Source organism: Eleutherodactylus coqui, chromosome 13, assembly GCF_035609145.1.
Source record: "Eleutherodactylus coqui strain aEleCoq1 chromosome 13, aEleCoq1.hap1, whole genome shotgun sequence".
In the NCBI taxonomy this organism is placed as follows: domain Eukaryota; kingdom Metazoa; phylum Chordata; class Amphibia; order Anura; family Eleutherodactylidae; genus Eleutherodactylus; species Eleutherodactylus coqui.
Genome location: NC_089849.1, coordinates 64,164,594 through 64,187,819, shown reverse-complemented (window position 1 = coordinate 64,187,819; position 23,226 = coordinate 64,164,594). Strand labels below are relative to the sequence as shown.

Here is a 23,226-nt window from a genome sequence, read left to right as displayed (position 1 = left end):
AATTGACAGATGAGCAGTTTGTTCCAAGAACTGTGTAAAGGACCAAGGGACATCCTTTACGTGTGCAGAAAAGGTAGTTCAGTCATCACTATAGGAGAGGGTTCTTACCGTTAGAGTAGTCAACTTTGGAATGCCCTACAACAAGAAGTAGTTAAAGCGGTGCTCCAAGCTTTTACTACTGATGACCTATCTTCAGGATAGGCCATCAATAGTTAATTGGCATGGGTCCAACGCTCAAGATCCCTGCCAATCAATTGATCCCCTGCCCTGCTATCAGTGCAGCAAGGCAAATGTTGTCATCAGTGGCCAGTACCGGCCAGTACATTGAAATCGGTGGGAGGGATGCCTCCTTTTACACTTTTAGCTCTGATCGCAATGCATAGTGAGAAGTGTAATAGGAGGCATTGCTTCCATTGATTCGAATGAGAGTAAAGCCATCTATAACCCTTCCAGCCCTGACCACTGATCATGACGTCTGGCCCTGTTGCACTGACAGTGGGCTGAAGGATCAGATGATCAGGGATCTCGAGTGGTGGACACCCATCGATTGATTATAAAAGCCCAGAATACTCCTTTAAGGCAAATACAATGCTAACATTCCGAAAAAGCGGTAGACATTTATATCATGACTAATGTTGGAATTAGGTTATAATCATAGAGTTATAATTATGGCAATAATTATGACAGGGTTTAATTTATTCAGGGAAATAATTCGACTGCCATCTGAGGAAGGAATTATTCTCTCCCATGAGACCAAATTGACTAATTCACCCATGTGCCTTCTTCATCTTCAAACAGTCAGGTCTTAAAAGAATGATAATGGTCATGTGTGCTTTTTAAAGGTTCTTACTTTGTAATTTCATATACTTTTACAGGCAGGCTACATATCGGTGCTGTACCACAATTTACCCAGCACTTTTCCTGGTTATCCATATTTGTTTCCTTGCATCATGAAAAGGCTTGTCCACAGAGGAGCAAAACATGCCGAATCCAGCAGTGACTGAAACTCTAATTACAACTCGGTTTGGTCACCAGGGTTGATGGTTGGGTTTCTGCATTGTCTGTAATGCACACTAGATGCGTTTGTAGAGTGCTATGATATCACAGGATATAGGCATTAAATAACCAGTAGGGTTGTTCATCCGGGTCTTGGAGTCAGGTAGGAACCATAAAAACGTTGATCCAGGGATTATTCTGACTGCCATTATGGAGTCGGGAAGGAATTCCCCCCCCCCCCCCCAAATGGGCCTATTGGCTTCTGCCTCATTGGGGTTTTTTTTGCCTTCCTCTGGATCAACAAGGGGGGGGTGGAAACAGGCTGAACTAGATGGACATTGTCTCCCTTTAGCCTAACATACTATATAGAAGGGGTCTGGCATTGTTTTTACAATTAGCCAAAGCGTCAATCCCCTGTGATGATGTCACAGGCAATGGATGAGCCATACAACCTGACTGGTGTCGGAACTGGGCTGGAAGTCTTGGTTCTGATGCTGCTGGATCGGGCAAGTATTTCTCCCATTTGGACAACCTCTTTTAACTCCTCTTTGATCCAACATTAAGACTCACCTCAAACAGTGCCATGTTTTTTCCGGTATCCAATTCTGAGCTGTTGATGAATGGGGAGCTTTCCTTGGGATTTCCATCTCCTGAAGACAAAACAAATATAATAATTAATGATATGATCTCCATTCCCAAGAAAGTCAGATCTTCTCCCGCACCCCTGTAATAACTTTCTTTCAATAATTAACTCCTGTTTAATAATATCATAAGCATTGCACACTGCAGACTGACAACAGCTCAAGACCTCGAACCACATTGCTAGAAGGAAATTAATATAGCACAAGATGGTATGAAAAAACAACACCGCAAAGACGGCCTTAAATACCTACAGGGGAGTATTAGTACGAGAGGTCATGCTCTGAAGATGGACTACAGAAATCTTTGGACTAATAGCAGACAAGAAAGCCAGTGAAGTGTGGTGAGAGCATGAAGTCGTCTCCCGGCAGAAATACAGCAGCATCATTTATATGAAGAAAAAAACCCAGCGCTCTCCTCTCGATGAGCGGAGAATCAATTATTAAATTGTAAAGCAATAGGGCAGATAAATAAGTAGGTATGATTTGCCAACAATTGTCCTCATGTTGTCATCATCATCCTCATTATTCCCCAGTGACTAGCATTGTGCAGCTCCTCAATCCCATCAATATTTCGTCTCTTCCTGATATTTTTATAGGGACGCTAAAACTGGTTATCAGCAAACTAATTTTTTTGCAGATATCGCCAATTGATAAATTGGGAGGGCTGGCTGTAGTGTTCCTTGATGAACTCTCACATATGGAAGCCAATAAAATATTCACCACCAGGATCACTAGTTTATTTCACACATGTCGGGATTTATAACCTCCATAAATATTTAGATGTGAATGATACCAGCAGATCTTAAAGGGGTTGTAAGCTACTGATGGCCTATCCACAGAATAGCCATCAATAATAGATTGGTGTGATCTTCCACCCAAGACCCTCGCTGATCAGCTGTTTGCTGTGTGCTCATATAATGAGTAAATGTCTGCAGGAAGCAGACAACTCTGTTCCCATTGCAGAAGCCAAGCTTGGTATTGGAGGCCAAGTTGCCATTCACTTCAATGCGAGCTGGGCCTGCAATGCCAAGCCTGGCCACTGCAGGGAGAATAGAGCTGTCTGCTTCCTGCAGAATTCAGTTCCATTCACAAGTGCACAGGCCCTTTGCAATGGAACCCTATTGATCTTCTATTGATGACCTATCCATCAATAGCTTACAACTGGACAACCCCTTTAATATAAACCTCAGTTTTACAAGCTTTGTGATGCAGGCTTAGCATGCCTTTAAGAGTTACACTTTGTCTTTCAAAACCTCAGTCCCATTGTCCATCACTCAGCATGGTGGACTGTCCAAAGCGTATATGTCTACATTGTAGCAACATCTACATAAAAAGTTTAGTAACTTTTTAAATACATTGCATTATGTGTCTTGTATTGATCCAGAATGCCAGCCTGTAGTATAGCCTACAGCTGCATTTACAATCATATAGGCTTCAGAGCTCAAATCTCCCAACATTACCTGCTTAGTCTGTGTCTACATAATGCTTGTACTCGAAATTGTACTGGAAATGATCAGCACGCCATGAACTGTTGAACAAACTGCTATAGGAAAAACTAACTGTCCCACTGTATTACAGAAGTGCAGCTTAGATGATAGAGATGTGTCTGCTGACGAGCTTGTTGACTGTTTCTAAGGGCAACCAACAAAAACGTGAATGCAGCACTTGACTATAATAAATACAGACTGTAACTCGGTACCAGCAAAGTATATTTTCAACTTTTAAAGAGATTGTTCCAAAATTGACTTTTATCACCTATCCATAGGTGATCAGCGCTTTGACCAGCACTGATCCCATGTCCTGCTCTCCTTCAATGGAGCGATGGTCTACCATACGCCGCGCCGCTCCATTCATTTTCAGTGGGAATGTTGGATATAGCAGCTATTCAATATCCACATCACTACAGGGAGTGCAAAGAGCCCGCAGTAAGAAGGAGACATGGCACCTCTGTTCTTGGGATCGAAGTGGTTTTCAGTAGTAAGACCCCCAACGATCAAACTTTTATCACCAATCCTATAAATAGGAGATAAGAGTCCATTTTGGTAGAACCCTTTTAATGTAGATTATAGCTATATATAAACAAGTAGATATACACTGTAAGGAGTGGGCAGCACTGAAGCTTTTAACAAAGTTTTTCTTAGAGGAAAACACTTAGGGATGGCTGCAAACATCACAGTCGGGGAGACGCCATCATTTGCTTTACAAAAAAATATCCAACATACAGTATTTATGATAGGAATTTGTTATTGCATTCCTGTTCAAGCTCCATGTTTCATATTGCCTTAGGGAAAATGCGACAGTGCTTAGCTAGAAATACAGCAGTAAAGCATAGCATTAAATAAATGTTCTGACTTCAGTAATAAACCAAGAGCATGAGCTATGTCCATCATGAGATGGACTTAAGTTGTCTTACTTGGGCGCCCCTCCTATAAGTAGTGGACCAGTCCTACAAGTGGAAGCTAGGGAATTATAAATTGTCCTTGACATGGTGTGATGGTTAATCATGTTGGAAACCTCCTAGGGCTCATGTCCATAGCTGTATAATGGGTTTGGTTTGTACGGATCCATAATACAGCACCCTTAGGCTACTATAGACCTATACTGTACTTTCCTGCATGTCTAATTTTATACAGAGGCTCACTGGGGATTTTCCTCGCATATTCATATGGGTAAAAAGTGTCATATGCTAAATCACAATGGGTACAGTATTTTCTTCTAGAAACATTGCTTTCGGCAAGAAATATGGTGCCTCACCGCGGCCATAGTTTTAGAAAAAGTGGGGTCTTGGGGAATAAGCAAAGGAGTTCCCCCTCCTTGCCAAATTTAAACAGTTTTACCAACATCTAATTAGAAGGTTTTAGTTTGCACCTGGGGGTCTCCATTCTTAGGTACTTTAGTAAACTGGAGCCCATGCAATTACCCAGTTTGTCACCCGTAAAATCAGTTTGTATTACTCCATGTACTACTGTACAAGTTTGCCCCTAAGCTTGCACCCTAAAGCCCCATTTACACGGGATGAGTGTTGGGTAAACGATGCCCGACACTTGGCCCGCATATACTCGCTCCCATGCTGTTGCACAGGAGCGAGTATCGCTTGCTCTCTGACAGAGTGGCCAGTGGGGCTAAGGCGGCTGGAGGAGATTTCTCTGCTCGCTCTCCCCCGCCCCTCTCCACTCACTTAACACAGCAGCCGTTCAGTACTGAACAGCTGCTGTTTACACTGAACGATCATCGTTCAGATCTTTCATTGTTTATGCAGCCTAAAGGGCTGCTGTGATAAGTCAAAGGAGAGGGTCGGGGGAGAGTGAGGAGTGAAATCTCCTCCAGCCACCTCCCTGTGCAACAGCATGGGAGCGAGTACATGCAGGGACGAGTGTCGGGCATCGTTTGCCTGACAGTCGTCCCGTGTAAATGGGGCTTTACAATCCCATGGAATCTATTGGAAACTCTGTCCTTAAAACTTGTTTGCTTTTTAGGTAATAAAATGTCTTCGGACTGCCATAAAATCAACATAACAAAAAAGAATAAAGATATTCCAAACAGATCAAAGTTTATATGCTGAACAGGTTAAAAAAAAGCTAAGTCAATAACAATAGAAGGAGACAGCGTAGTCAAGGTCTTTCTTGCTTGAACCAATAACGTGTGCCAGACATTGACTAAGATGATGTGAAATGACAAACGAGCCTGCATACTTGACCAAATGCAATAAGGAGGACAAATACATTACATTTTATTGCAAAACCAATTTTCTGACTAGACATATATTGATCAAAAGTTTTGGTGGCCATTTTACCAGTATACAGATTTCAGAGTCTATCATTTCGATGAGCCCGCAACAAGCTAGAATACATGCAAATATGCTTTTACCCTAGCTTCTTAGTACTGACCGTTTGTCACAGATATATATGATCGACTCAGCTTATTATACACACACTTACATCGGTATAGACCTATAGATGATGATACATTGGTCAATGACTACAGTGACATTTTTCATTCCTTACTTATTCATTACTACAAATTCAACCACCTTAGCTTCCTCCACTTAAATCCAATAATAAATGATTAATAAAATGTGAATGCAATAATATATATGTTTTAAAGGGCTTTTCCAGTCAACGCCGGGATACACCAATGTCGGAGTGGAATCCACTGCTCCAACCCCTGTGTAGTGGACGGCACTTGTAATAGTAGGCTCAGCTACGGTTGCGCTGGCCACTACACATAGGTCAGAGCAGTAGCTTCTGTTCCAACCCCGGAGTATTCTAGCATTGATATGGCATGCTGCTTGGAAAATCCCTTTAACCTCTTAAGGACCAGGGCGTTTTGGTCTTCAAGGACCATACGCTTTTTAGCAATTTTACCCATACGGTGGTCTTACTGCCCTTTTTTTTTCTTCAGGTACCAAAATTATTTTTGCTGTGTTTTTCTGTGGCATATAAGACTATTTTTAATGTCTTTTTTTTCAGTGTTTTAGTTTAATTGGGGGTAAAAAGCTAAAAAATTATTTTTTTTTATTTAAAGTTGTTTATCTTTAAAATTGGTATATTTAGGTTAAAATAAAGTATAGGAATGGGTTCCTCATTTTGTTTCAGACGTTTTTAATGTTAAATTAGTATAGTTTTGAATTACAGGGTATATATGGTGACGGTTTTGGTTGGTGTCGGCGGTGGCTTATTTTCTTTTATTTTATTCTTTAATTTTTTGAAACTTTTTGTAACTATTTTTTTAATTTTTTTTTAACCATCATATAAGACCTCTGGGGGTCATTCACATAGTTTCTTTTTATTTTATACTTTTTCACTGTAGCTGGGACGTCCATAGGAGCTGCATCTGTAGGAGCTCCAGTTACAGGGGAAAACATTTCCCTGTAGTAACAACAGTTACTAACAGAGCTGATCAGGGTCTGCTATGACCCTGCATCCCTGCTGTAACGCGGCACCTGGTAGCCACATGATCGCCAGGTAGCATAGTGGAAGTACCACTTCGACTTTCACTGTTTATTGCATAGCGCTCACTGAGCATTATGTAGCTGGGTAGGAGAAGGCAGAAGCAGTTAAAAAACACTTTTTCCTTCTCCTCTAGTTCCTCGGCTGTGTCTTACAGCTGAAGACCCGACCTGCTTGTGGTTAGCAGGAACAGAGGCTTTAATTCTGCACCATTTTTTTTGCTATCCGATGGGATTAAAGCCCAGGACCAAGTGCCAAATACACTATATGGACAAAAGTATTTGGACACTGGAGGTTTTTCAAAAAAGGGGTTTATTATTTTATTTAGTCGGCCCTCCTTTTGCTTGTATTACAGCGGCAGCACGTCGAGGCATACTTCCCACAAGTTCTCTGTGAGTCTGGGCAGGAATAGCTCGCCATTCCTCGTGCAAGACTGTGAGAAGAGATTGTTGTGAAGACGGGCGTGGGTGGTGGTGTCGTATCCGTCGCTCCAGTTCATCCCACAAGTGCTCAATCGGATGAATGAACAGTTATTACAAAATGAGCAGCTTTTTATTTTACCCATGCCCTTCCCAACATACCATTCGGCAAACTCAGTATTTGTATTTTTGCTGATTTTCTGCAGTGTTCAAATACTTTTGGCCATATAGTGCATTTACCACGCTTGGTCCTTAAGGGGCTAATATACTGTATTGTAAATGATAAGAATAATGAAAGTCACCTTGGAGTTCTGTTACTACACTATATCGAAGCATTACACTAGGGAGAACATTATTCCCTATAATACCTGAGTTGCTGCAGAACCTGTCTTACAAGAATACTGCCCCTTTTACATGAGCTGACTCTCGCTTGAACGAGTGATGTCACTGCTAATTCCTTTGCAATCGTTTGCACTTTTGCAGATCGTCATTGCAAATCGTTCACTTCTTGTTCAGTGCTTCACATTCTATGCGAGGAGTGTTTAAACGTAACAAGAAGTGAATGAGCTGCCGATGATTTTTATGCTGACTTAAACTGAAAGATAAACGAAAAGCGAAAGAAAAGTGCATGATGGCTCGCATTTAACAACTATCACACACTTTCAGTCATTATAACAATTTTTCAACGATAATCGATTAGTCTAAATGGGCCTTAAGTGAGAGCTTAAAGAAGTTTTCCCAAGATATAAACTTATCCCCTCTGCACAGGATAGGGAATAAGTGTCTAATCAGTGGGGGTCCGATCAACGTGACAGTGGGGGTCCGACCAATGTGACTTTCACTGATCATAACAATGCAGAACCCATGTCCCCAGATATGAATGAAGCAGTAGCTGAGCATTCATGCTGTCTTTCCATTCCTCTCTTTGGTACTGCCAAAGGGAAGCAAAGTACAAGTGTTTGGCTATCTATAGAAGTCCTACTGAAATGAATGGTGCATGCTCGGCCATCACCCTATTCATATGGAGTGACATGAGACCTCCACACTTGTGATCAGTGAGGGTCCCAGTGGTCAGATCTCTACCAATCCGATGCTTATCCCTTATCTGGTGTAAGTTTATACCTTGGGGCAATCCCTTTAATGGTAATCCCTGACTAACGTAAATTCTTCATCAAAACTGAGGTTTGTGTATTACAGTACCCCATACAGTATCAGCCAGTGTCCAATCTATGCAGCACCAATCACAAATTTTGCCCATATTGTTCACAATGCCCCGAAAGGTAGCCAACTACAAAATGCTCTATATACTAACATATAACTCTATGCATTCCTTGGGACAACAACTGTCACTCAGCAGTTAAAATGTTAAAGGGGATGTCTAGGATATGTCATCAATAGTAGATAGGTGGGGTCCGTTGCCCAGGACTCCAGCTGAACAGCTCTTCCCTGGCCCGGTGCGTTCAAGCACTGAGCTGATTTCTACTGGAAGCAAACAGCTCTGTTCCCACTGCAGTGGCTAGGCTTGATATTTCATGCATTGAAGTGAATGGGAACTTTGACTGCAATGCCAAGTCTGCCATTGCACTGAGAACAGAGCTATGCGCTTCTTGCAGAAATTAGCTCAGTGCATAAGCACACCCCGACCCAGCAAATAGCTGATTGGAGGTGGTCATGGGTGGTGGATCCCCACTAAACTACTAACATGGTCTATCCTTTACACACAGGGTAATTTAATATAGCCAACACCAGAAGAGAAGGGTAGAAAAGTATGAAGGAAAGAGTTATTCTTCTCATTTTTTTGAATTCACTTCTTGTTTTGGCTAAAGAAGACATTAATTAAAGAAACATTAAATACTGTATGAGCTCAACCTTATAAGGAATGGGACAGTCTTAGGACTTCTTATTGATGCAATCATCTCAACAGGTCTATGTGCTGAAATATTTTTTTTTAATCTGGAACTTCATCATTAAGATTTTCATATAGGTCATCATTGTTATTGCCACACCATTACTTGCTATCAACCTTCTTCAACCCTCGTTACCATCATCTCCATAAAGATCAATTATCATAAATGGAAATGTAAAGAACAAGCATCATTGCTCTACAACCAGTAGCAGCGTACTAAAACAAATGACTTTCACAGAAACAAATTTCGTAGTGAGTCTAATTTGTGCTCGCTCAGGAGATATGATCCTACAAATTGGAAATATGTTACATTATTCATCATTTGTCAATTCACTACAGAAAACTCTTGCCCAGCTAGATTTCTCAACGTTATCGTCTTTACTTAGACATGATGCCAAGTTATAAATCATGTTACATGATAATTCTAATGATAATTGGGTTTAATCACATCAACGGCCTTTTATGATAAAGCATTTTTTATTGGTAGAATGAAAAGACCGTACAGTGAAGATACTTGGTAGAATTAGTAGAAGGCTTCTTATTCTTAAACTATTTCGACTTGGACCCAACTGCAAGAACATGGTGATACCTGGGGTTTCACCAGGTTCGAAGTCTAAGCCTAAGCTAAAAAATTTTCTCAACTGATCTCTGATTTGTATTCAGAACTCTATGTAACACTGAGATAAGTACAAATGGAGTCAATTATGTTGCTCAATCGGAGTGAGAAAGGCCTATTCAGCAAGAGGAAGACCCGTGCAGCATTAGCAATCAGCATATGGTCATTCCTTCGAAAACAGTCTCCCCAGCTGAGCCTTATCAACCACCGGGGTGCACCTCACAGTTTGAGAAGCAATAGATTAGTACATCAGCCTGGCTGTAAATTAAAAGTATAAAGAGCTGTGTAGCAGTATATCCAGGAATGCTATAGAATACGGTTTAAACTAATTAGAAAAAGGTTATAAGAAACCCATGTTTGGATATTTGGGAAAAGGATTGTATTTTAGAAGAATAAGGGAGGATGCACGTTGAAATCTCTTCCAGTTTCTGAATTCTATTTACACTGTCAAACCCTATTTTTACTATTAAAGAACCTTTTCTGAGCAGAAGTATAACTTAAGGCTCCTGGGTGCCAAATCTGCAAAAGGACATCCCACCTACCATATAATTCTCATATATTCATGTGTGGCAGTGGGACCTTTTCCAAGTTTAACAGCAACCTCTTCACCCTCTATAGCTATGCCATGGTTAGGTGATTCCATAGGCTAGGTTATAAAAGCCTGATGGGTGGGTATCTCATCACTGAGACCCCCACCAATCCTAAGAATGTGGGCCCTGTGTTCCCTCTCCACCTCACTGCAAATTCATTTGGCCTACCTTAGTGGCGAAAAACCTGAATGGAGTGGTGGTTGCACAAGCGTAGTGCTGCCCCATTCATCTTCAATGGGACTACCAGAAATAGCTGGGCACATGCACTCATCTATTTCCATCAGCCTCATTGAAATTAATGGATCGGCATCTCACTTCTGTGATGGCTGCTCCCTTCAATCTTTATGTCACTGTGGGTGAGTGCAACACAGGACCTCCATTCTCAGGATCAGTGGGGGTCTCAGTTGGGGGGATTCCAGAGATCAGAATTTAATCACCTACCCGGTGGATAGATGATGAAAGTCAATCTTGGTACAACCCCTTTAGGGACTCTCACAGGCAGGAGTAGATTACTTGGTTAGGTTCTGAAGGTGAGAACACATACTATAAATATTAAATCGATAACCCAAGGGGAAATAATAGTTTGCTGAATTATTCCTCCTAGTAAACAGTTTGTAATTATTTATAAATAAATAATTTTTAATCAATTATTGAAAACCCATATATGAGTGTGTGAGTCCAAAATTAATTTCTTGTGTCGGAGAGTGAAATAATTGTATGAGATTAGAGAAAAGCTTAATTTCATCTAAAAAAGGATTTTTTTCAATAAATCAATCTCATATTACTCTTAGTGGATGCCAAAAAGACATGTTAGTGTTGATTCACCACACCCTCTTTCAAATTCATTTTGGCTTCAACACAAATGAGAGAAAATGTTGTTTATTATGCCCTGTATGCATAAATAAAATAATTGGTTCTTGTTCTAAGCTAATACACATCAATAATGGGACATAGCAGGGTGCCCTCTATCCCTGCTGCTTATTATTCTTCCTATGAGGACCTGCTGATAGAGATTAGAAACAACATGAACATCAAAGGCTGCAAGGTGAGGGATAGAGAACATAATCCTTTTCAGATGATCTCTTAATATATCTATCCAGTCTCCACAGAACCTCCCATTTATAATGGAAGGTTTTGAAATATTTGGTACCATGTCAAACACCTATGCATCCTTATCGTCAGTTCCTTCTGGCTTTTGCTACGAAGCTCAAAGAAAAACTAACTCTATTTGGTTTTCAGTAGGAACAACTTTGAACCAAAGGAACACAAAAATGGCATGTTTAAGGGGGAATTTCGACATGACATACTTCTCTGTCTGGAAGGATTTGTGGAGAATGGAAGGTTGGATAAGAACCAACTAGATCCATTATCCCATCTGGTCTTGGTTTTTTTTATAATTCAGAAAGAACCAATTCTTTGCCTGAAAAACGTAAATGAAGCCTTACAAGTGCTTATTATATTCCTTCCACCTTCAGATTTTTTTTTTTTACTTCAGAACGTTCTTTAGGTTCACCCTAATCAATTTTGCAAATAATGTACAAAATAATCCCAATCCCAAGACCTCCCTTTCACTGTACCCACAGGGAAAGAAAAGAGAGGATAATTTAATAACCTAATGCAAAAACAATTAAAACTTTCCTTTCTCATATATTAATGGTCATTTTTCCTTCCTATTTCTCTACACTTCTTCTTTCTCTGCTTCTACATTTTTCCTAGATGGTCAGAAAAGAGGGGGGGGGTGGACTTTGTATAGTGTCAATTTATTCCACAGCACTTTCAGGTAATTTGCTTATTACCTCCCCAGCAAGCTGGGTACTCATTTTAGTGACCTCAGAAGGATGAAAGGCTGAATCAACCTCGAACCGGCTACCTGAACCACGCAGGGATTGAACCCACAACCTTGAGGTCGTGATTTAGAGCTTAGGACTGCATTCTGCTGCCTTAACACTTTGCACCACATGAGGCAATATCATTCCTCAGTCTTTTTCTATCAATGCTGAACTATCCAAAATGTATCATATTTTCTATTCATAGCATATTTAATAAAACATACATTAATTTTTGCTGCTTTGAATCTTGAAAATTGTCCAGTAGATCCACTTTACAAAGTTTTAGAACTATGTGTAACGAAAGAGCAAAACTGTAATTAATAGCCCGACGAAGGGGGCGATATATCCCCGAAAGCTTGCTGTAACATCATGCATTTTTGTTAGCCATTAAAAGGTATCATATCTACAAGATGACTTGGTTTCTCTCACTGAGAACAATCACACTTGACAAGAGACTCACATTAACTATATAGGGAAACCAAATCCTTACAAATCTTGAAGTACAATTCAAACCTGGCCTTGAACCAGTAAGCATGGTCTATGTAATCATATGTTGACATACAGAACACAACGGAGGCGTTTAGATTTAGCCACAATGATGAGTTGTCCATCGCTATTCATTGTAGACATGACATGAAGTAGTTATGGACAACACATCCAGAATCGAAACACAAGAGCAACTGGAACTGATAAAGTCAGTGAGGCTCAGAACACAATATTATAAGTAAGTATATTGTAAAATTGGTTATTTTTCAAAATGGGGGAGCTTCAGATAGGCTTCTCTATTCTCTTAAAAACACTTTAATCTATGTGTATTGTAATTTAGTGATAGTTGGCAAAGTATTTCCTATGTTGGGCAATAGTCAGAGGCGTAACTTGAAGCTGCTTGGCCCCAGTGCAAAATCTGGAATTGGGGAATAGAGACTTCATGGGCACTCTAGGGCTCCTGGGCACAGGTGCAACTGCATCCGCTGCACCCCCTATACGTACACCAGTTGCAATAGTGGCCTTCCCAGTGACTTGTGAAATAAAATAGGAAAAAAGCTGCAAATATTCTTTATGACAGTCGTTTAGAAAATATCTTTATCTTTGGGTATTTATTTCTGTGAAGACAATTTATTTCTGTGAAGACAACTGAAAGTGAGATTTTAGAGACAAGTCTAAATACAATAATCATCTGTTACAATTTGTATGGAAATTTTACTGAGAAAGTAATTAACAGGTGTAAATCCACTGAGATTAAATAATACAAGTTTATGTGCAACGTTTTACAGACCCTAATATTGTAAGTGTGTTCCCAGATCCAGTGGCTCGTTCCTTATGTATGCCCCATGGGGACTATCTGGGCTCTATTCAGAGCACTGGCATAACTATAGAGGATGCAGGGGATACGGTTGCACCTGGGCCCAGGAGCCTTAGGGAGCCCATAAGGCCTCTCTTCTCCATATAGGGAGCCCAGTACTATGAATAAAGCATTATAGATGGGGGCCCTGTTACAGGTTTTGCATTGGGGCCCAGTAGTTTCAAATTACGCCTCTGATTCAGAGGACAAAAACATACTCATTATCTACAGGAATTTTTCCACTGTTACTCAACTAAGGTTCCATTGAACCTTGAGGCTTCTTGAAATCTGGTTAGGGGTTCCTCGCAAGACATTAATAGCAAGAGCATGGGGTAGTCCTAGTGAATCCCCAAGAAGGGGTTCTATATTGTAAAAACTTACAATTACCTAAAAGGGTTATTTAGATAGGAAAAGTTTTTTCATTCAGACCCAGAGTGTCAGAATAACAGAAAAAGAAGCCATACTCACTTCTTTTGAAGTGAGACAGTGGTTGGCTGCAACAGTCACATATCCCTGATATCAGTTACATCATCCCTGGCTTGCTACAGCTGCAATTGAAGATCAGTGGGGGATCAGGCACTGGTGGCAGGAGCTGCAGGGGAGCAGCGGAGGAGAATATGGATTCTTTTTATACTATGCCACCACTCTGGGCATGTTTAAAAAATGTTTTCCTCCCTGGATAACTCCTTTAATAATTAAAATGCAAATAATGTTTAGGTTGAATTTTTATTGACCAGACCATATGTACCAGAGAACACCTCACACTAAGCTTCTTCTCCAAAAATGGTCACAATTTCCATCTCCAAATTTGTGTACAGTACCACAAGACCCTGATAGCCAAAAGTAAAATTGGGAGTCAGCTCACTCGAAATGAAGCTCCATGACAGAATCAAATAACTGATATAGGAGATGGGAGGATGCAAGGATGATTCGGTAGATAGCCAATCCAAAAAAATCTTAAACTTTATTTCCGCATGAATTAAATATGTGATTTCATTTTCATACGCGTTTTGAAGATATGGTGAACAAATAATGCCTATGATTAAGAGTGGTACACAAATTTGAAACAAGTAGATTGATGAAATTTCATGTGCAAGTCACTATGATCTTTTAATCCATGTGCTAATAAAGTTCAAGTTTTTATGATACTCGTGGTGCTGGAGTACACTTTGCTTCACGAGACCATGAAGTCTGAATATAAATTCAAAACCCAACTCCTGCTTCAATTAGAAATGTTAAAACAGCTACTAACTTCACATATTGCCATAGTACATGACTGCCTGTGTGTATCAAAGTGCTAACGTCCACTTGTCCGTGAGTGTGTGTGTGAGTGCTTCACATACTCTGCCCTGATCACATGAGGGTGATGTCATTGCAGGTCCAAAAGCATAAAACATGCAGAGCCTGACATCAGCTGTGTGCTGACAGGACCTGTGATCAGTCACCGGCTCTAGCTCCACCCCCATGATCACATGATGGTGACATCATCATAGATCCTAAACCAGCAGAGGCTGATGAACAATGTATATAAAAATGCCATGTATGCTGTGTGTCACGCGCATGTAGCAGAGCCATGTGTGCGGTGTGTCACACGCATGTAGCAGAGCCGTACGTGTGACATGCGCATGTAGCAGAGCCGTGTGTGTGACATGCGCAGGAAACCAATGACGGTGACGTCCTCATAGGTCCTAAACTGGCAGGTCCTAAACAACAGCCGTGTGCTTACAACTCCTTGCACCATTGACTATATTATTTCAGTCAATGGTGCACTGAGCCGCCAGAAACACTGGTACTATAATTTCCTAATAATTACTAGTACTGTATGTATGAAGCAGTGTTTTTGTTGCATCTAAATCAATTACATTGAGCATTACAATGTATGTGGCTCAATGGCTATTGGATTGTGGCTAGGAGAATCTGAATGAATGGGTGGATTGTCCTGCTGCACAATAGCATTACATGCTGTCAAATATTGAGACCATAGCGTCTTCATTATATAATTCCTTATTATTTGCTACAAAGCATCCACCTATAGAACATCACTGTGAAGATCGTAATCAAGACTTAGAGGTCAGTCATAGCCCCCCCCCCCCCCGTTTCTCTAACCATATACCAAATTGTTCACTTCTGTATGTCCTTATTGAACATAATCTGTCACCAATCTGTGCCTATAGTCCATTCTCATGTCTTCATTATTAAGAGCACTATTTATGACCTTATGTTTCTGGGAATTACTGTGATTTAACCAATGTAGTGCAAATTTCCCAAGGTACATAAAGATTACTGCTGTCCATTAATTATGTACATGGTAATTTTCTTTGCATTCTAAAGCTTGCAATCAAATATTTGTATCTCTGAGAAAATGAGAATGTGAGATATAGCTGCTGGAAGCTCTTCTCTGGGAGCTATGTGTTCATTGTAACAGTATCCGCTATTGCTGTGTGTAACACATTATAGAAGTAATCATTATCAGTATGGTAACACAGCTCATAAAAATCCGCTCAATAAAATTAGCATGATCTTCATCCCCACAGGCTACTCTTCCAATATCATCTCCATACAGCCCTAACAAACCTAAGCCTCTACATTCATTATGATTACAAAGCTGTGATCATCAAATAACTTGGTTTGTCCTTATTACCAGGGTCACAAAATGGATAAAGCAATGGGGTAAAAACTAACTATACCAGGGTCTTTGATTTTAAAGATCATAATCCCATTCGCTAACTCTACTGCTGCTTTAAATATTGACCATGAGTAATACTACCACGTAATTGGACATTGATTATAAGTATCTCCTATCTCCAACCAACCCAGTGGGGATCCAAAACTGTAGGTTTCACATTTGGCCCCTTTGTGGATATGAAAGGGGTTTACTCACTACATTTTTTATCAGCTATCCCATGAATAGCTAATAAATGTATGATGCGGGGCAGACTGCTGGGATCCCTGAGCAAAAAGGAGGATGATGTCCCCAAATCTCCCAAATGAATGAAGAGGTGGTGTGCATGCATAGCCATGACCACTGTTCCATTCACTTTTATGGGACTGTCAGAGAAAAATCTACACTTGGCTAGTACAGTAGACAGTGAATAGAGCACAGGTTAGACATGCATATTACCACTTAAGGGAATCGGGGACCACCATGCTCATGATTACTGGGGTCTCAGCAGTTGAACCCCCTTATTAATTACCTCTAATTACAAATTGTTCGAGTTAAAGGTTTATAGAAAGTGTACCTCCGGGGAAAAGTGATAACGTATCATAGTATTCCTGTTAAAGGGGTATTCCAAAAATTGAATTTTATAACCTATCATAGGTGATAACAGTCTGATTGGTGGGAGACTCACCACACAAAGCCCCACTGATCCTGAGAATGGGGATCCTGTGTCCTCCTCTTCTCCTCACTGCTAGTTCATGAGTAGGACATTGTACGGAGAGGTAGCTGAGCATATGTGGGGCCCCTCCATTTATCTTCCACGGGAGTGCCGAATAGTAACAAACACTTGTATTCAGTCCCACTGAAATGATTGGAGCGGCAATGCTCATGCTTCGCCACTGCTCAATTCAATTTCCACGTTACGGTAGGAAGTGTCATAAGCCTGCAGTGAGGTGAAGTGGAGGACACGAGACCCCCGTTGTCGAGATCAGTGGGGGTTGCGGCGATGGGACCCTACCGATCAGACTTTTATCACCTATCGTATGGATAGGTGATTAATGTCAATTTTAAAAAATACCCCTTCAAAGCACACAGTTAACAAACTTGATGATATGTGTGAGATTTATAAATTATCAATGCACAAAAGTTATGATAAAGACTATTTCAAATGCTCTCCAGCTAAGTCATAGAAGCTCCAACCACTACCGTAGTGAAAAAAGTCATTTTACCATTGGCAGCAAGGGCATACGTACCATAGACTTAGCCCATCCACCCAGTTTGCCTGAATCTCTTAGTAGGTAGCGAGAAACATTTGCAGGCATCCCCTACAACTTTACTAAACAAGGGTGTGAACCAGGGGCGTAACTATAGAGGGTGCAGGGGATGCGGTTGCACCCCGGCCCAGGATCCTTAGGGGGCCCATAAGGCCCCTCTTCTCCATATAGGGAGCCCAGTACTATAAATAAAGCATTATAGTTGGGGGCCCCATTACAGGTTTGCATTGGGGGCCAGGAGCTTCAAGTTACACCTCTGGTGTGAACAATTAACTCAAGGATCTTAGAAGGAAAATAGGGCAGACAAGTCCTCCTGGCCAATATGGTTCAGGTTAGTGGTTGTATTAACCAGCACCAAAAGTGGGTCCCATTTTGCTCTGATGCCACCTCACCTCTTCCTACACCCCTGTTCTAAAAGGTTGATGTACGCCTATAAACACTGCTGTGTAGATTTTAGATTCTCCCCTGACGTCCTAATTACAGCCATTTAATACCATTCTATAATTCCAAAACACGAATATGCATTTCTCTATGTGAGAGATAATACAAGAATTTAAAATGCTAAAATAAGAAAGATGCTCTATTTTTCTAAATTAAATATGCAAAGAGTCAAATAATTTAAAAAAAGGAAACGTCCCGGAATGATGATTAGCCAATTAAATAGACGTTCTCATTAGGTGATTTCAGACAGAAATGAACTAATCTAAACTCAATTTGAGAACACAATTCATCCGTAGGGTGTGTTGGAGGGGAAAGGTTATTGAGTAATGATGTTTTTATTTTGGTAATGTAATGAAGTACATTTCTACTCAAATGATAAATCTTACAATTTATGTAGATGAGTGCTATGGTCATTCAGTCACCCACATGCATACACAAACACTTCACCTGCTCGCTTCCTCTGTACCCAATGTTGAATCAAACGGGTGATTTAAAAAGAACCGTGCAAACGTGAAGCTGATTTATTCCTATATGAATCGACATAAAACAGTCAGAATGACATGAAAAGATGGAAGAACACTTCAAGCTTTTAATGCACCTCACAGATTTTCGGTGTGGGCACCATTGCTGGCTCTGGACAACCTAAAACAATGCATTCCGCAGTGGAATTAATAATAGGGGATATGCTGGGATGCGTCTTTGCCGAACTTGACTACCGGACTTGACGTCTGCCGTGTGATTCTGGTTGCTATATGTCAGCTCATGTATGCAAAAATTAGCTTTACTTTTTGCACCATTTTTTTTCAACCACCCTATATTAATGTAGGAAAGCCAACCAGACCCACGTGTACCTGCCTTGAACTAACACTTCAAATCCCTCCTACTTTGAAGACATACTGGGCACCGGAACGAGCACGGATTTCAATTTTGCTGAAGTAAGTAAATAAGGGAAATGGAACAATACTTCTGTAGCGCCACCTATTGGAAGGCAGCATTCCTGCAAGGTAATGTTAGACTCCTTATACAAGCCTTATAACAATGACTGGGAATTGAAAGCCAAGCCAGAATCCATACACAGACAGCTGTTTTGGGGTGTTTGCCCCTCATCAGTGTAGTAGGTTTCTGGCTTGGCTAGTGATAGGCCTGTGATGTGGGTAAAGAATGCTACTGTTTCTCCTTATGGAGAGCACCTAGAAGGTGAGTGAGTGAGGAGACTTATAAGGCCATCCATGCTCCTCTGGGTAATATGCAGATAAGGGAGATGGAACAATACCTCTGTAGCACTTATTTGCATAATACCCAGAAGAGCATGAATGGCCTTACAAGTCTCCTCACTCACTCACCCTCTAGGTGGTCTCCCTAAGGAGAAAAGATAGCGTTTCTGGAGTAAGCAAAGCATACACACAGTGGCCTCCTTCTACTACGATACATGCATGGAACAGTTGTTGGAACTGTATTCATTCAAGGCGGATCAGTACTGCAAACTACAGTGGGTAACTTCCTGAATGACCTGCCCTTATCATATAAGGAGGCCACTTTGAGTACGCTTTCCTTACTTCAGTCACATAAGCGGTCCCGTAGGACTTAGAGAGACGTGGAAAGTGGATTTCTGCTTCTCACATGCTCAACTTTGCAAATGAGCTTTAATCTCTATCTGTTACAGGGAACACAAGACAAAATTGAAACCCATGTCGTGGGTCCCCCAGGGGCTCGTGTACCATACCATCATATAGTGTGTCCATGCCTTCCTATTCAAGTATGCTATTGTATTTTAATATAGAACACCAAGTTCTATGCACAATTTTCGAAGAGGCTTTCTATTGCAATGGGTCCAATGAATTTAGTTCCAATTTCATTAGTACTACTATAATGGTAAAAGAAAAACTAAGCACTATGGGAGGAGTTTATTATATGGTATAATAAAATCAGAAGTATTTGCTACATAATTAATCAAGCGTGACCATGTCCGGGCATTGCAGATCTATAGACTATAGAGTACCTGCCTGGCCAATAATGTTTTTTTTTTAACTTTTGAGACCCTACATGGGAAGATTCTAGGACCTCGGCTATACTGGGACTTGTACAACAGGTGCCTGATCCTTCTCTTCTCAATTATAAAAGACTAGGATGAGGTTACCGCATGGAAACGTTCCAATTTGTTCAAGTTTGTGCAATATCAAGCTCTTGTGATCGACAAAAAGCTTGTTATCTCTCCTAACATAGCCCAATACCCGACCGATTTGACTTATTGGGCTGAACAATAGTACCCTGTATGGCCAGCTTTAGTGAATGATTTTTACTTCCATCTAGTCCGTCTCTGTCAAAGAAATCGAATGAATAGAGGAATAGAGATCAAATGAAACCTGTTGTAAAATTGCTGTGGTTTGAGATATATTGTTGACCCATAAAGTCTCTGGATGAGGGTGCAGAAGAGGCTTCACTGCAAGACACAGACAAGGCATACTTGTATGCAAACCCCTGTTTAGTCCTACAACAAATCTGTAGATAGAAAGTTTTGATGTTTTTTTTCTCCATTTGTGACTAAATGGGTACAAATTCCACATTGATAAATTAGCCCAAAATATTACATGGACTGTGTCATTTCCGAGATGGTTGCGGTCAAGCGTCACCCTATAGTTATAATACATTACGTCCTGCGCTGTAAAGAAACACTTAGTCAGTGTAATAAAAGCCTTGAAACATAGGAAGGTGCTAAATGGGGAAATCTTATAATACTTTATGATGCAAATCATGGTACTACAGCAGAAGTTTAAAAGGTTTATTCCCAGAATCGACTTTTATCACCTATTCACTGGATAGGTAATAAAAGTCTAATCAGTGGGGGGCCAACCATTGGGATCCCTTCCGATTACAAGAATGGAAGTCTTGTGTTCACCTTTCCTGCACACTGCACTTCAACAGTGAGGAGCAGCTTGAATGGAGCTGTGGCGCAGCAATATGCGTTGCCGCTCCATTCATTTCAATGGGACTACCGGAGATAGGCAAATAAAATAATCAGGTATGTCCGTCAGTCCTATAGAGATAAATGGAGTGGCAGCAACCAAGCTTGGCCACTGATCCATTGAAACTCCTGCTCATTGTGCCTCCTGCAGTAGTGAACACAGAACCTTCATTTTTGGGATTGGTAGGGGTCCCATGGTCAGACCACCACCAATCAGGTGAATAAGAACTCCTTCACATGAATGTATGGTTACAGCGTATTATGTGCGCAGGTTCTGTGTGCGGAATATGCTGTAAAAATCTTCTATGGGCTCCAATGTTGCTGCTCACACATATTGCGCAACATAAGCGCAAAAAAGATGTTCTATTTTGGCACATATTACATACGCTTACACGCCAAGATAGTGCATGGCGATTGGCAGCAAGTACACAATGTCACTGTGTACTTGCTGAGCGCAACGCGGCTGTATCATGTGGGCGGCACGCAGTGAATTATGGTTGTGTGAAGCTGCCCTAAGGGATAATAGTCAATATTGGGACATGGAACGATTGTCAGGCGCTTCTAGTTGTCCGCCTCCATTCACAGTAAACAGGCAGTTATTTATTGATGCATATCTGCCTGTTTACCCTGGCCGATCATCATTTGATTTGTATGCCTGCAAAAATTGAACGACGAACGATAAACAAGCAAATTATTATTTATCTTCAGTCATTGGCAGCGGTTACACTGAACGATTATCATTCAAATCCCCAAGATCCAGCGGGAATTTGAACCATAATCATTCCATGTAAAAGGACCCTAATGCTTTAAGTGAACAGACAAAAGTCGCTCTTCTTAACACAAGGGTCCATTGACAACAAACTCATTAGATGGTGTCTTGCTGTTTGGACCCTCAGTGAACAACTATGACCTTTAGGAGAACTTGAAAGTGTGGAGTTATCCTACAGTGCCCCCACAGGGAAAAATAAGTATTACACTGTACCTATTAAAAGCAAAGTATCTTTTTGTGCAACAAATGAATGTCTCAGATCCTCTAGAAGGAGAGACACTCATTGTAACCACTTTCCACTCTGGGGATCTTAAATTGGGGTTCCCCTTCTTTTATCTCAGAATTCCCTAACATAATGTTTCAAAATAGGTTTTCTAAAGCAACCAGCCCCTTTAATAGAACCGTTTTGACCTAAAAGTGGTTATTGCTTTGCACTATTTACCGTTTCACTGTTCTACAAATCTATTTCCACATTTTGCAGAAAGACCCCCCTCTTAGTTTACATTGTATAAGGACAGTCTGCATCACGTCTTCACGTATATCCTGTATGTAATTAATTGAGTCCTTAGATTCCCAAGGCAGTAAATCATGCTATGAATATATCAGGCAGCAGGCAAAGGTCAAAGGTGAGTTGATGCATTCGGTTAATTTTATGGAGGGGCCAAGAAGCATTGATTTTACAGGTCAGTATGATATATGCGTATCTGCTCTTAGGGTGTAGATCCTCTACCCTGGGGAAATATGTTGCAGCAAAAAAAAAAAAACAAAAACTCAATATTTTATCAGTGAAAGGTTATCTTGTAACACTGAAGACAACTTCAAGATCCAAACTATATAGGGCTCCTTGACTTGTATATGTCAGCTGTGAACGGTCTATGACATTATTGAACAGTAGGATCCTATTCAAATGTCTTTTATTCCGGATTGCATTTTTTTAGCATAATTTTCAGCACATTTTAAATAAAAGCTGAAAAATAAAAGCACCGATTAGAAATATTTCAATGCACAAATATCCGTCTCATTCTATATAAAAATATAGCATTCGTGTTTTTTTTTTGGGATACTGTTCCCTTAAGTAATGTTACATGATGTCAGCATGCCATCGAAAATCTGGCGGACGGGTAAATGCTCAGTGAAATATAAAAAGTTGCGCCAATGATTCTGCATGTATGAAAATGACTTGACTTGTGATGCAGTTACAATGACATGGAATGCAGCGTTTATGTGAGAAGACAGAGGAGCAGTGGAGAATACAAACAAGGGGAAGTCTAGAAGGCAATATATACTGGTGGAGATTGCAGGGTTGATGGGAAAATGCAGTGAACATGAGAGATGATGCACCACTGGTGCTATGAACATAATGAAGCTGCTTTTAAGATGATGAGATGTCTCATAGGATGTGCAAAGTAACCAGACATCATATCACAAAAGGAGAGAACGGTCATCACAAGGGGGGGGGGCGGGTGCAACGGGGTGTCAGAGGTCAGCAGGGACTATAATACTCAGCAGGCAAGGGACCAGTGCAAGGGGGTTATTAAAAAAAATCAGAGGGGCAGCATATAGAATACCAGTCTTTCGCTGTGAGATTTATGCATTGAAGACGCTGATGAGATAATATGGGTCAGTTTGCAGCGGCGACGAGTGCTAAGTAGATTTTGCATTATGATGGGCACTGTGTTACGTACAGGTGGCAGAATTATGCAGACTAAATCATGCAACGGTGTTTAGTGGGAAAGTAGACAGGTACGCTCTTGCTAAAGGGCTAAAGGGAAAAATATTTCTCGTTGGTCCTATATACTAGACGTATGTCACCGTCCCGAGGATACACTACGT

The 23,226-nt window shown here is 40.7% G+C and overlaps 1 protein-coding gene across 2 annotated transcripts in view; it reads right to left on the bottom strand.

The window, feature by feature from the left end:
- The window catches only part of SLC12A5 (solute carrier family 12 member 5), a 73,594-nt gene that overhangs the window by 49,806 nt on the left and 562 nt on the right, over window positions 1–23,226 (bottom strand). For both annotated transcript variants that reach the window (XM_066586721.1, XM_066586722.1), the window contains exon 2: window positions 1,567–1,646. In XM_066586721.1, the coding sequence (XP_066442818.1) occupies window positions 1,567–1,646 (80 nt within the window). The remainder of the gene's footprint in view (window positions 1–1,566; window positions 1,647–23,226) is intronic.